This window comes from Anopheles marshallii, chromosome 2, assembly GCF_943734725.1.
Source record: "Anopheles marshallii chromosome 2, idAnoMarsDA_429_01, whole genome shotgun sequence".
Lineage (NCBI taxonomy): Eukaryota > Metazoa > Arthropoda > Insecta > Diptera > Culicidae > Anopheles > Anopheles marshallii.
Window position 1 is genome coordinate 14,021,947 of NC_071326.1, and position 13,827 is coordinate 14,035,773.

At 45.2% G+C, this 13,827-nt stretch overlaps 3 protein-coding genes across 3 annotated transcripts; 1 reads left to right on the forward strand and 2 right to left on the reverse strand.

Moving 5' to 3' along the window:
- Positions 1-3,205: 3,205 nt before the first annotated feature.
- On the reverse strand, positions 3,206-4,131 carry LOC128715846 (mitochondrial dicarboxylate carrier-like). Its single transcript, XM_053810767.1, has 2 exons — positions 3,716-4,131; positions 3,206-3,653 (listed from the first exon to the last, which is right to left on the reverse strand). Exons 1-2 carry the CDS (start codon positions 4,129-4,131, stop codon positions 3,206-3,208), a joined length of 864 nt encoding a protein of 287 aa, XP_053666742.1.
- Positions 4,132-5,141: 1,010 nt separating this feature from the next.
- On the reverse strand, positions 5,142-6,074 carry LOC128719217 (mitochondrial dicarboxylate carrier-like). Its single transcript, XM_053812840.1, has 2 exons — positions 5,662-6,074; positions 5,142-5,586 (listed from the first exon to the last, which is right to left on the reverse strand). Exons 1-2 carry the CDS (start codon positions 6,072-6,074, stop codon positions 5,142-5,144), a joined length of 858 nt encoding a protein of 285 aa, XP_053668815.1.
- A 6,515-nt stretch (positions 6,075-12,589) lies between these two features.
- LOC128708268 (uncharacterized) lies at positions 12,590-13,348 on the forward strand. Its single transcript, XM_053803229.1, has one exon. It carries the CDS (start codon positions 12,590-12,592, stop codon positions 13,346-13,348), a length of 759 nt encoding a protein of 252 aa, XP_053659204.1.
- The last annotated feature ends 479 nt before the right edge of the window (positions 13,349-13,827 follow it).

The following is a 13,827-nucleotide window of genomic DNA, read 5'->3' on the forward strand; positions in this document are numbered from 1 at the left end:
TTCAAACTTCTCAGGTTTTAGTCCAAATTTTAAAGGTCGAACTTTAGTTCGAAAAAAACAAAATTTTCACGAAAAAAAAGAAATTAATTGTTTTCTTCGTGTTCCACTTCAATGGGCGAGTTTATCCATCCAACAGCGATGGAGGTGAAAAGACTTGAGGTGAAAAAATACCGGTAACCCTGTACAAACACCGATTGCTGTTGAGTTGATAAGAGCTAAGCTCTCCAGCATCCAAGCGAGATGAAAAATACACAACACAGCACGAATTTTCCCACCAACGCCACCAGCCGGACATGGAACAACATCACCGAAACCGATTTCCCACCGAGACACACACATACGCACACACGCACACACAGTGAAAGCCGCATGTAATCTTCGTAAGAAGCTTTAATGCCGCAATCCGGCATGATTCGTTCCGCAACCGTTGGTTTGCGAATATCCTTCCAGCAGCCAAAACAAAAGGCAGGTAAACCGGGCAGGTTGAGGGTTACTACCACTGCTTGACGCTTTTCCATCGCCATGTAGCGTGCCAAGCACGGTGTGTACGTTCCGAAAACCCACAAACGTAAGGCGAAACCAGATGTTCGATATTCGCAACACAGCTACCGAACAGCGCAACACACATATTGGCTATCTAGCAGGAACACATCATGCTGCAAGCGTATACGGCCCACAACAAGCAGTTATGCTGTTGCAAGAAATCCATCTTGTTTTTCTCTCCCTCTCGCTCACTTGGTGCGGCTCGCTTCCACGGCTGGTGTTGAAGGCGAACGTGAAGATGGCAAACGAGAAAACATCTCCACCACTACACAGACACTTCAATGTGACAGAACACACACACATACTACACACTCCACGCACGTTAGTATCCGAGCATGTACTACTAGATCTGTTGTTTATGGCACGCCAATCGAGCGATGCCAGATTTCTCGCGAAAGGTGACGAAGCTTTCGAAACGCACATGACATTACATTCAAGCTGTGGGACGATAAATTACCTTTTTTTTACACACACGCACCATTTGCCATCTTCTGTCACACGCACCACCACCGGATGGAGGTTGCTTTCTATGTGACCTGACCGTCAGCACAATCGCGAAATGGAACTGAACTTCACACGATTCGGGCCAGAATTCAACACTAACTTACGTCATGTTACAAGTAAACGAGAGGGTTTTTTTCCCACCCCGGCGCGTGTCGGCGTTTCGATGTTGATGGACAACTTGGTCAACTTGGACGATGCGTTTGTGTGGGAAAGATTTGGCCGGTACCCTAAAAAAGGGTGGCCCCGCAATCGATTCCCTTTTTACGATTCCCCCCGGCGACGTAACTTTACGTCCGAGTCACAACACACCGCAACACCAGCTGGTTTGTGAGCTTGCGTTTCGTTTCTTTGCTGTTTTCACATCGCACAGAACGCACTGCGAACGTTCTCCTACTATACTATACACGCACACATACAGACACACACGGTGGGGCTTGTTTTGGTATGTCGGGCGCTGCTTGCTGGTAGTGGTGATTGGAGCCACACGTTCAAAGTGCTGAACGGAACGGACAGCCAAGAGCCCCCGTTCCTCTAAACGAAAGCTCTCCTGCTCTGACTGCTGCGGGATGAAAGTGGCGAACTGATGCGAATCCGCAACTCCACCATCAAACATTCGACTTTCCACCAAACTTCCGTCCGGAGCTGAAGGCTTTCTGTAGGGAGAATTCTTATTCATACACACGCGGGGAACTATTCGGCAACACTTTTCCACCCTCCCCAAAACTCTCACACAGTAAAGAACAATGGAAACAAACCTTCACTAAACGGTGTCTTTCCTGGTTGTCTCACAAGAAGAACAACGACGACGACGACATACGACGATAATGGACGATAACAGTGCTGCGACGCGTGCCCGTCACGAACGGTGCGTCCTTTCGAATCTACGAATCAACTACTACTAAAGCAACATTCGCCCGTCGCTTGTGAAAACGGTCGTTCGGAGTTGCCTTTCGAAACAACGACCGAAACTCACCCCTCCCTTACCAGCAGCAAACCATGCATTCCATCCTTTGCGCACGTGCAACGAACGGGGCCGCTTGTTCCACGGTTGCCAAAGCGTGCCGGAACGAAACGGGACGTGTTCGAACGAACGAACGTACGAACGAACGCGTTTGCAGCAAACGGGGCAACACAAACACATGCTGAAACGCACCTGTTTACAAATGGGCGAACCGTACGACCGTGTGTGTGTGTGTGTGTGTGTATGCGTACTACCCGTGGAAAACTGGTTTTCCGAAGCTTTCGATGTTTCGACCCCCCACTGCACCCACCCTTCCGAAAGCTTTACGACTGTGTACGCACACCATCTTCCGAAGCGAAGTAACCTTTGGTTTGGTTGTGTTGGAAACAGGTTTGGAGCTGTACCTGTGTAGCTGTGTGTGTGTGTGTAGTCATACGTATTGGCTAAATATACACTTGGTTAAACTTGAAAATTTAAATAATTTCAACTTGTTTCACATGTTTCACTAACGATAAGACAATTCCTGTATTATAATCCTATTAAACCTGGCATGGCTTGCGTTGTTTAATATTAAGTTCAGATTCATAACACTTAATGAATTTTCCGGGATAAATGTTTACGAATTGCTGAAGAGTATTGATGTTGTGCGGTGTTTACTGTTCCTGGAGTGTGCTTTGCTTCTCAAAAGTATTCTCCTCAAAGATCGCCGGAACAACATTTCGAAATAGAAGGAAGAGAAGCTTTATTTAATGTATGTCGCACTTTATGCCGCAATTTCCTTGAATACCTACCAAAAAATGTTTGCTTTATGTTTCTTCAGATGGTTTGCTTCCACAATTTAACACTTTTCGAAATATAAAATATCCCAAGAACTGCAACCCTTCGGGCAGTGAATCTTTGGTAGTTCTTATACCTCCAGAAATTCCTAAATCGTCAAACGTTGAATATTTAAATTAAAAACAAATTATGCACGCAACATTTTCGAATCACGTAAAAAAACAATGAACACATGTAATAAAGCCAATAAAAAACAATATTTTTATTAATCAAACACTATACTATACGTTTGAATTCAGTCACACTATTAGTATAATTACTATTGCTACTAATCACATTTTCTACTAGATTCTACTTCCCATTGCAGTCTCAGTTCCTTCACCAAGCTTCGGTTCCGAGATGGGATACATAAGCACTTGATCATTGTGACTTTAACACACCGAAATTAATTCGCAGCTGCTCTAAAAATATAAACGTCAGCACTGTGTGGGGCCCAAGTCGGATGAACCGGGGAACAAATCCTTTGAAAAACCCAACGGGTCCCAACTTGCTTATATGTCGCAAAATTGCACCAATGCTACTAAACTCCCCGGGTTTCGCATTCATCATAACCGTTTTGACGACATCGATCGGTTGCGTCATTGTAGTCGCAATGCCACCGGCAATAACCGAGGCAAGGAAATGCGTACCGATGTTATCGGTAAAGTAGCCAGTTTCAAACAACGTGTACTTGGCCTGATCGTAGAACGTAAGCTGCCCGATGGTCATAAACACCGATCGGGCGGTGGCCGAACTAGCACCAGCGAACAGTCTCCGGAATCCTTCCTCGCGCCACACACGAATGATGCCATCGATTGCATTTTTGTAGCTGAAATGAATCAGAATGGTTAGTGATGATGTTGCGTTACGCATCGTGCGCTTCTGCCATACTTTCTGCGCTTTTCCGGCGGTAGTTTCACATCGTTCTGCATGCGCACATTGATCAGATCCGCGGGAGAACCAACGAAACCCCCGACCGTACCACCGATAGCGGCCATTACGATTCTACCGAAAAAGCCGCTGTCCTTGCCGTACTTTGATTGCTTGCCGATTTCATAAATCGCAAAACGTGTCGTTGAGTAGGTAAGTTGGCGTAATACTGCCGCAGAAACGCCACTATACAGTGCCCTTATGCCATCGTCCCGAATGATTTCACGTGACAATTGAATCATCGACACGTTGCTACGCATGTCCGTCTGGTAGAGCACCTTCAGCAGGTCTAGAGGATGTGTGCAGTATGCTGCTCCAGCACTTGCCAACCCTCCAAAGTACCAACGTGAGGCTTTCTCCGACTTTTTTGATGCCATATGGTCAGATGTATACGAAAGATCTGTAAATAGACGTAACAATTTGTCGCACTGCACTAACTGATATTTCAAATGTGAAGCAATCCTCACTGGCGCCATCTGTGCGGTTATCGTTTGTACTTAACAGTCGGTACTGTTAAAAAATCGGTGAAACTTCTACACGGTTTTACAGAAACAACTGAATGGTATTCAACGAAAACTTGTGTGATAACAAAAGAAATAATTACAAAGTGCATACAAAAGTATTTTACTGCCCTTTTTATCCAACAATTGCAATGTTGCAAACAGTATTAAATTTTGATTTTTTGGACAGAAACCCAAACATTTTGCCAACTGTGCTGATTTTGACAGCGATCAGAAAAACATCTGATCCCATGTCAATATCGTTGTGTTATCGCACCAAATTTATCCATCCTTTCTACTACGTGCGTGTTGTTTACCCGTCTTCGTACAGCCGGATCCGTTCCATCAACCTGTGCACCGTTGGTTCAACTTACCGGCAAGTGGAACGATACGCTTTTACACTTACTTTTTCACGGAAGAAGCTGCTCACACGGTACGGAACAACGTGCAGCGCATCACCGATGTCAAAACTATCTTTATCTTCATGACAGACGTAAACAATGGTTCGGTAAACACACACGATGCGTTCCGCACAATATGCAAACGCGCATCAGAACGAGGCGGCTAACAGTGATAAATATTTATTGCGCTGCTTTCTTATCTCACTAAAGCTATCCCCTTTTTACGTTTCGCACCGCTCTGTGAGTGGTCGCAAAATCCTATGTTTGCAAATTAAAAGAAAAACAAAAAAATATATCTACCCATAACAAGTTCGATACCGTCCGTTTTGCGGTAATGCGTACGATCTCTAGTTTGAGTGTGACTCCTTGTTCGTTAGTGGAATGTGTCAAAATTGCTCTAAAAGCTCACGGTAACCCGTAACCGGTAATTGTTTAGTGGATAGCAGGAGTGTGTGTTCGATACTTAGGTTGGGGGGATGCTTGCGTCTATGGCTTCAAGTACCCAAAGTTCATGCGCAGTTGTTCCAGGAAGACGAATGTAAGGATGGTGTGCGGTCCCAGTCGCACAAAGGCCGGCACGTACCCCTTGAAGAACCCGAGCGGGCCGAGCCGTGCGGTGAAGCGCACAATATCCCAGATGCCGTTAAACTCGCCCGGCTTTGCGTTCATGGCACGCGTTTTTAGCACATCCAGCGGTTGTGTGAGTGTGGTAGCAATCGCGCCCGCCGTTAGCGAGGACAGGAAGTGGGTGGTGAGATTATCGCCAAAATGACCAGATGTTAACAGCAAATCCTTCACCAAATCGTAGAACGAAAGCTGGCCGATGGTCATAAACACGGCACGCGATGTGGCAGTGGATGCACCGGAGAAGAGCCTTGCGAAACCCTCTTCACGGTACACCCGGAACAAACCATCGACGGCATTTTTGTAGCTAAAAACGAGAAAGTAAAGCAAAAGCATATCAGTGGATCAGTGATGTTTGAAACCCGTGCTGTACGGATCTTACTTTCGTCGTTGTTCGACCGGCAATTTTATATCGTTCTGCATTCTAACGTTCACCATGTCGGCTGGCGTACCGACGAAACCACCAGCAGCACCGGCAGCTCCAGCAAGTGCAGCCTTGCCCAGGAACCCGGAGTCGTTGCCCATCGCTTGCTTGCCAACTTCGTAAATTCCAAACCGTGTCGTCGAGTATGTCAGCTGACGGAGCAGCGACGCCGAAAGGCCATTATACAGTGCCAGCACGCCCTGCGTACGTACCACCTTGCCCGTGAGCTGGAGCAGTGAAATCTTTCCCTCCTGCTGCGTTTGCAACGTGACCTTCAGCAGGTCCAGCGGGTGGGTACAGCAGGCCGCACCAGCGCTAGCCAATCCACCGAAGTACCAGTACGAAATGCGTTTCTTCTTGTCGTCGGACATTCTGTGGCTAAAAATAGAAGAAAGTGGCAAAATCGGTTAATGTGTCAGATATCGTGAAAACTGCTGATCTTGTATCAACTGCACAATCAGCTGATATGATTGTGTCATACTATCTGCGAAAGGAGAATGTAAACAAAGTGCACAAAACACCCTAGGCGAAGGTTAAGCTAAAGGTGCGCCCCCTCAACAAAGTCGTCTTTTTCGGTCTCGGTTCATGGTCAAAGACGACAGATACGACGGTGGTTTGCCAGGAGTACAGGTGGTGACGTTATTTTTAGATAAAACCACGCCGAATTTGTTTGAGGAAGATAATGGGATGCAACAGCAGCCAATGCAGGTTGGGCTTACCCGGTAGCGTGTGGAGGCAGGTGCTTGTGTGTGCTGGGGATGGCAGGGAAGGTTTAAGGCCAAAAATACGACAACGACGACGACCACGAACGGTGACGACGATGGCGACAAGCGGCGGCAGCGACGGTGACGAACACTTGCCTCTTTTGTTGGTCTCTCTATGAATGACCGAAACGAACGTGACGTAATTGTCAAAGTGACCCAGCTAACAAATTTCATTCCCGCCTTCAATTAGGGTGTTTTCTACTGGTGGAATTTCAAAGCCAAAAATTGTGTTCTTTTCAACGATAAATGTAATTTTCGTGTGGAAAAGTGGTTTGATTTTTAAAATGTTCATCTTTTTTTACTAGTAGCGAACTTTTTAAACGCGCAGAACCCCATAAAATGTATCGATAAGTGTATAAAATCTTACAAAGAAATGTGTTGCGTTCGTTGTGTTGAATTCAATGGCATAAAATTGCACAGAAACGTGTGTAACATTACATAATGTTTACTGAAATGAATTTGTAACTGTCAATTCAATGCATTCGCTCGGCAAGACCACATTCAAGATGGCGGACGGAAAATTCAGCATCATCAAACCTGGTATAAAATGATCCACTTGCAACAGGAACGTCAAACCGTCACATCAAAACAAACGTAAAAACACGAGCAAAATTCAAAACAGAAGTGTAAGCGCGCGCGCGCTCCCTTTTCGTAATATTTGCGATCGTTACGAAGATAAATATTCAATTATCAAGCGGTTGATAATTTGACCTTTCGGTAAGTGGACACTGTTAATCGCTCAATAAACGCGTTTTTATGGAGCTACACGTTGTGCCGGCCGTCTCCACGGTGCGAGTTGTTTGTGGTTCACATTAGCATTTGCTCGGTCGGTTCCACTGTTACTAGGAGAGCTGCCTTGAGCAAAGTGGACGCACGTTTCAAGGGGTTGTTTTTATTTCCGGTTACCGGCACAATTTTGTTACATAGTAAAAGCACACACCCACACACTCGAGAACCCGATAGTTTAAGTTACTCACTCAAATTACACTTTTTAGATAACGTTTACGTGTTTCTTCGGAAATAGTACTCACCGATGGGACGGGAGAAGGCCTTTAACGAATGTTTTGAATGCACAAAGGAAGCTACCACTTCCGATTGGGTTGTAATTGCACCAAACACACCACCCACTCAGCACGGCTCACGGTGATGAAGTGAGAATTTATCAGCCCGGTCGCCGTTTAGCTAAATTTATCATCGCTTGACGATTCCTGTCAGTGACAATATGTTGGAATGGACCGGTTTTTTTTTCGTATTTTGCTTGCCTCCTTCACTCCGCTGACGCACATCCCAGACAAATAACGGTCGGTGGGTGATAGGTGATGGGTGATGTTGTATTCGCACATACGGTAAGTCTGTTTCCATACAGAGTGTTACAGATTTGTTCTTTTTGGCCATTTTTTGCCCATCTTACGTACCATCGAGTTCTCGTTACATATCCACTTTAAGGCGAGAGTATTTCCCGGGCGGGAACCTTATTCATATCGTTGATTGATGATAGATTATGGTACCGGCATGATAGGCGGTGGTACCAGCATATCATCATCATTTAAACCGGCTTTTGAACAAAAAAAAAAAAAAAACGATAGACAATCTTAACCAACAGCGACAGACGACCCCATAGCGCCTGTTAGATATGATACTGTCAACGGGGAAGCATTTAATCTTCATTAGAAAATATTATGTAGCTATCTACACCAGCCGCGTAACGCTCTAGACACTACCTATTATTTTCCCCCCCTTTTTTTTACTCAACCTGCTCCAAAGATAACGTCAATCGGTCGGAATATTTGGCGCGTCTCCGCACGAAGACGAAACGCCCGGTAAGTTGACATTGACGCAAGTATTTTTTCCTACATCGACCAACAGCCCCGGGCAAACGTGGCCCAGCTGAGAATTTCCCCGGGTGTGGGAAAATATGATAAGAAATCTTTTTTTTTTCCTCATGCAAACGAACATAATTTTGTTGTTCAAACAATTAAAGTTCTTTTTTTGTTTTTGAAGGTCTGCTCCATTCTGGGGTTTAATTTATGCGAAACAATCTTATGGAAGGTATGGTCAAGTCGAGATTTCAACATACAGCGGCTATGTTGGCCAGTTTGTATGGTATGGTTTGTATGGTGAAGATTGTTCGGATGGAATTTCGTACTGGTCCTGTTGTGTGACACCGGTGCCGCATACCTACGCTAACGGAAAGCAATCCATACGGTCCGATAACCCTTGGACGATCTTGACAGAGCGTTGATTGTGCTAAGAAATTTTCGCTCATAAAATTATGTGTTATGTGAATGATCCCCATTACTTATTGACTGTTAGAGGAAAATTCTTCTCAACACGCTGCTTTACGCTACAGGAAATTCTTGTATAATATTTATTTCTTGTAACCTACACTCGACTGGCTTTATCGCGGCTACATTTACCCGTAGCTGGATAGTGAATGCCTGCGTACAGGTCCGGAATGATCCGGATGGCTTTTTCTACCGAACCTGTCGTGCGTAAAATGCACCAACTGATTACTAAAGCGCAGATAGTAAATATTGTTTGGCGTCATACAAGAACAGTGAGCAACTAGCAAATACTCATTACATTTTAAGATAAAAAAGCTTCCTCTTACAGTAAATCTAATACTAAATCCTGATAAATGATGTCAGTTTTTGTTTTAACTTCAATTGCTCTTAAAATGAAATGATAAGCTAAGTAAAACATTGTACCGATTTCCGTCTCAAAATAGTAAACTCAACTTTAAGCTAACTTGTACGATAAAATGAAAGCGTAGATAAGCACAAAATCTAGCACCGAAAAGTTTAAAGTTGCCCAAACAATGAAGCAAACAAACAAATCGGCTCCTCCAAAAGCGTTCGATGGGAAACGATCAGATATCCTCAAACAGCAAACGAAATCGTTTTTCTTCGATGTAGCCGCCCCTTTCACCGAGAACAGAAGTGCATTCCAATGAAGCGAAAAATTAAACAATCTAAACTGTGGGCGAATGGGCGTGAGCTCGGTCGCAAGCGTATCCTCGAAAGATGGAGACTATCGTCATCCTTTCAACCGTGGTTCGTCATATGCCTAACGGTTTGTTTCTTTTCCTTTTTTTTCGGGCTTTCTTCACCCACATAAATTCTCCGTTGCGGTGAAAGAGTTTGGGGTGGCTAATCTTTCCTTTTTCGTTTCATTTAAGCACAGACCAGCTGGTAACAAACATCATCATATGCTATCGTTGTGAACGGGTGCGATTTCTTCCCCGGCTTGAAGTCCTCGCAGCGAGCTTTCCCCATGCTTGTGGCCAGGAAGGGGAACCATATTATCGACTCGTTAAGAACAAAAGAAATAGCAAACTACCGCCAGGCAGCGAAAGTTTATCACCACGTGTGCGGTTAAAGACTTACACCCATGAGACGGAATCGAGTGGGAATTGGATATGGGAATGGGGGGGGGGGTTGTTTTTTGGATGTGTTTTTATTTTGTTCGGTAAGAGGGTGTTTGCTTCTGCCTTTTGGGTAAAAGTATTCCACTTAATACTTATACAGAAATTCCCTCCCAGCTAAAGAATTCCACAACTTTTACCATCGGCCACCTGTACACAGTGTGCCAGCATTTTAGTGACTGATCCACCGTAAGGGGTTGAAGGAAACTTTTCGACTCATTGAGTTTTTTTTGGTTGCTATTCGATAATGAGGAGCGAACAAGTTGGCTTATTAAATAAAACCTTCGGAAGGAATATGTTATCTAAACAGTAAACATTAAATTAGGCAACTTTCCACTTTCCACACCACGAACAGCTGTTCAACGGCGTGCAGATATTGCCCGTAAATATCTTACGATCAATAAACACGCACGGCGTATCGCTTATCTGTTAGCTTTGCGACAGACGACCGAAGGCGTGGTAGGATTTTGTCTCTTCCTAATCAACCCCAAAAAACCCAGCGCATTTCGCAAACTGCACCAGGAAATGTGTTGGGTCTGGCATGTGAAACGATTCATCTGCCACGGTCGCTTCTCATTTAGGATTATGGTCGGGTGGTTCCATTTCAATAAAACACTCAGAGCTCCCCCTCCCCCCTTCGTGGTATGATCGATTTGCATCATAATACCGTGCAGCTAAATTACGGGTTCGTGACTAAACGAAAAATGGGTGTCCCCTAAACGTACTGCCCTTCTGTAAATATATGGAGCGTGAGCTGAGATTCGCACGAAGCTAACGTCCCGGACTCCGGGTTCCTGGATCTCGGTCCCATCAGTGACACCCAGTATCGTAATTACCCTCCCCCGAATTCGTACCGATAGCACAATGTAAGCTGGAATGTTGCATTGTGCAAGCATTAAATAAAATGTGTAGAATGCGATGAAAGCTGGACTTGTCTCCTCCGTTCGCCGGCGAACGATTTTGCACTGGTGTTGCATGGAAGAATTCACCATGAAATGCATCATCCTGTGCGCCGGCAAGGCGAAAGGAGTAGCTCTCGCTTGCTGCTGCTACCATTCGTACGGATTTAACGGCATTGGTTCGAGAGGAAAAATTGGAGCTGGAAAACAAAATTGAATTTTACATCCCATCTTTTCCGGGGTTTTGTTCGTGTCCCGATCGGAGTTCGGTCTCGTGAAACATATCTCCCATTACTATTACACCTATTCACGGGGACATATGGTCGGGGGCGTTTGTAAAACGGTTGTAACATGAGCTTCCCGCCACGTTCCATGTGTTTGTGGTGGTAAAACGGTTTGCAATCCGTATACATGTGCGTTGGCAAGCACAGAATCAAAATAATGTGAAAATATATTGCACACACAGTGTCGTTATTGGGTGGACAAGGAAGTTTTGAGCGCTTTCGCCCCAAAATTGTGTTGCTTCATTAAGTAAAATTATTACATAGCTCTTGTTGGACCAATTGTCAATCAGAAATAACAAATTTTGTATCATTCCTGCAGCAAAATTGTGAAGTCCGGGAAAACCACGGAGTAACAAGTGAAAGCTCAGGAAGCAGAAAGATTCCTCTGTTGGTATCGTGAAGTTACTACTTATTTATTTATCATGCGCTACAACCGCTTCGCGGTCGTGGCCTGCTGCGGGAGTCCTCTAAACCTCTGACGGTCGAGTGCCTTCATCTTCATCTGTCCAATCCATTATCCACGGTCATTTCTGACGGCCGGTGGCTGCAAACTTACTTGTAGACCCAAGTTGTTTGCTCTATCGATCGGATAAACATGGCAAACTTGCCGTTAGTAAACGACACATCAAAACACCCGCTCGGAGTTCCAATGTCAACTGCATCGTGTTGCGTCCTCCCATACGTTCAACGGCCCGACCATTCTGCTATTTTTTTTTTACGATGGTAAGGGCAAAGGACGGAACAGGCGAAGAGTGTGGCCGCATTGCCGTAAAAATAGAACATCGGCGATGTTTCACCCAAATACGGGGGATAAACCGCCCACGCCATCTTCGCCTAAAACAGTGTGACGGCATGCAACATGAACCTGCTGACGATATACGGATTTAGCGTGAAGAAAACTCGATCAACTCGTACTTTAAGATTCGGCTGAGGGTATGCTTAATTCCTTGAAATATTACCATCAACAAAAAGACTTGTCTTTTAATGGGAGATACTTGGCAAAGAGTGGCATAAGTGTAAACATTATAAAGGCTGGAACATAAGTAAAACAACATCTATTTTTAATCGTTTCAAACGTTTGAGTTTCAAAAATACTCTTGCACATGATAAGCAAAAGCTTGTATTTGCTTCAAATATTTGATATTCAACATTTTTTTTTTTTTTGGTGCATAAGCTTGTTCGGGACTGCAAAGCATAATGTTGGTTTTGGTCCCCGTCTGGTAGGGCGGGGTTTTCGCTTCTACTACTTCGCACCACCTAAGTCGGCCTGCCTACTCGAAACCTACCGTACAGAACGGTGGGTTCCGGTCTTGGTTTCCGTGCGGTTTCCCTTTGGTGTGGGCTGTGTTTCAAAAAGGAAACATTTCCACATTACCATGCGGTTAACGCCACCACCAGCACACCAAACACACTGTGGATATTAAGTCTAATTTATCTTCTTTACAGGACGGACGCTTCAACCGACCCGCTAGACGAGCACCATTTTTTTCCCACCCACCATCAAACATCCACGACATGGTTTGGGACGTCCTGTCAGTTTGCGGTTGGCCGATTGCCGGCAGCAAGGATGAAACACCACCGAACGCACCGCGTGTCACACTAATCCAAGAGCAGTCCGGTGTCGACGGTAGCTTTCTGCTGGCGCTACTGATGACGAATCATCTTAAGCGCAGCACAGACAATCACGTACTACTGCTGGCCGCAAATCATGGTGCCGCACACTACACCGCTGCCTGCCAGAAGCTAACGTTCAACACAGCATCGGCGGTACAGTCGGGACATTTACGCATCGTCGATGTGCTATCGGAACTCCACACCAGCGCTGGTCGTTCGAACGGTCCCGCACTGTTGCAACTTATCGGCGGCCGGTTATCTTCGGAAGCTTCCAAACCGAACACACTGGTCCTGGTGGATGATCTTACCTTCTACATCACGATGCATCTGGCGAATGGTGAAAATGCAGTAATCGATTTTGTCGAGCAGCTGCTGCACACAGCCACGCACGATCACTTCGTGCTGAAGGTGAACGTTGCCGAATGCTACGAACGGTTGTGCACGTTTCTGATCGATATGGCGGACGTCACCGTCACGCTCGAACCGCTCCCGTCCGGCAGTTTCCGCGAGCTGGACGGTATCTTAACGGTGCACCGCAAACAGTCCACGTCCGGGCTGATGTCCGCGGTTCGCGACCAGTCCAAAGCGTTGCTGTACAAAGTGCATGACCGGATGGTACGTACCTATGTGCACGGTGAGGTAGGAATAAAAAATCTATGAAAACCACCACAACCGTGCGCCATTTGGCGAAAGGCCAAACGTAATATTTCAACTTTGTAGATACCTTCGAATTGGTGCAGAAAGAAATCTCATTGCCTTCAGCAGCAGCAAACGTACCTTTTCTGCAAAGAATGCAACAACAAAAACACATAAATGTTTTATCACAAACACGAAATTCAACGGAAGGTTTTCACCTTATCACATCCCATCGTCCTCCATATCAAACATTTGATCTTACGGCAGTTTCCGGCAGTTGAAAATGGGAAAGGTTTACGTTGTACGTGATTCATTTCCTTCATGAGTCCGGATGAGGGATTGTGTCCTGGTCGAAGGGTGAGAGAACATGAAGAAGAGAAGAAAAAAAATCAATTACTGACGATAGGCGCTACACAGGGTGTGACTTACATTCCATCGCTGTTACGTTCCATCGTATGACACATGACTGTGAGAAATTTTGACAAATGACCGGAAGATTTGTT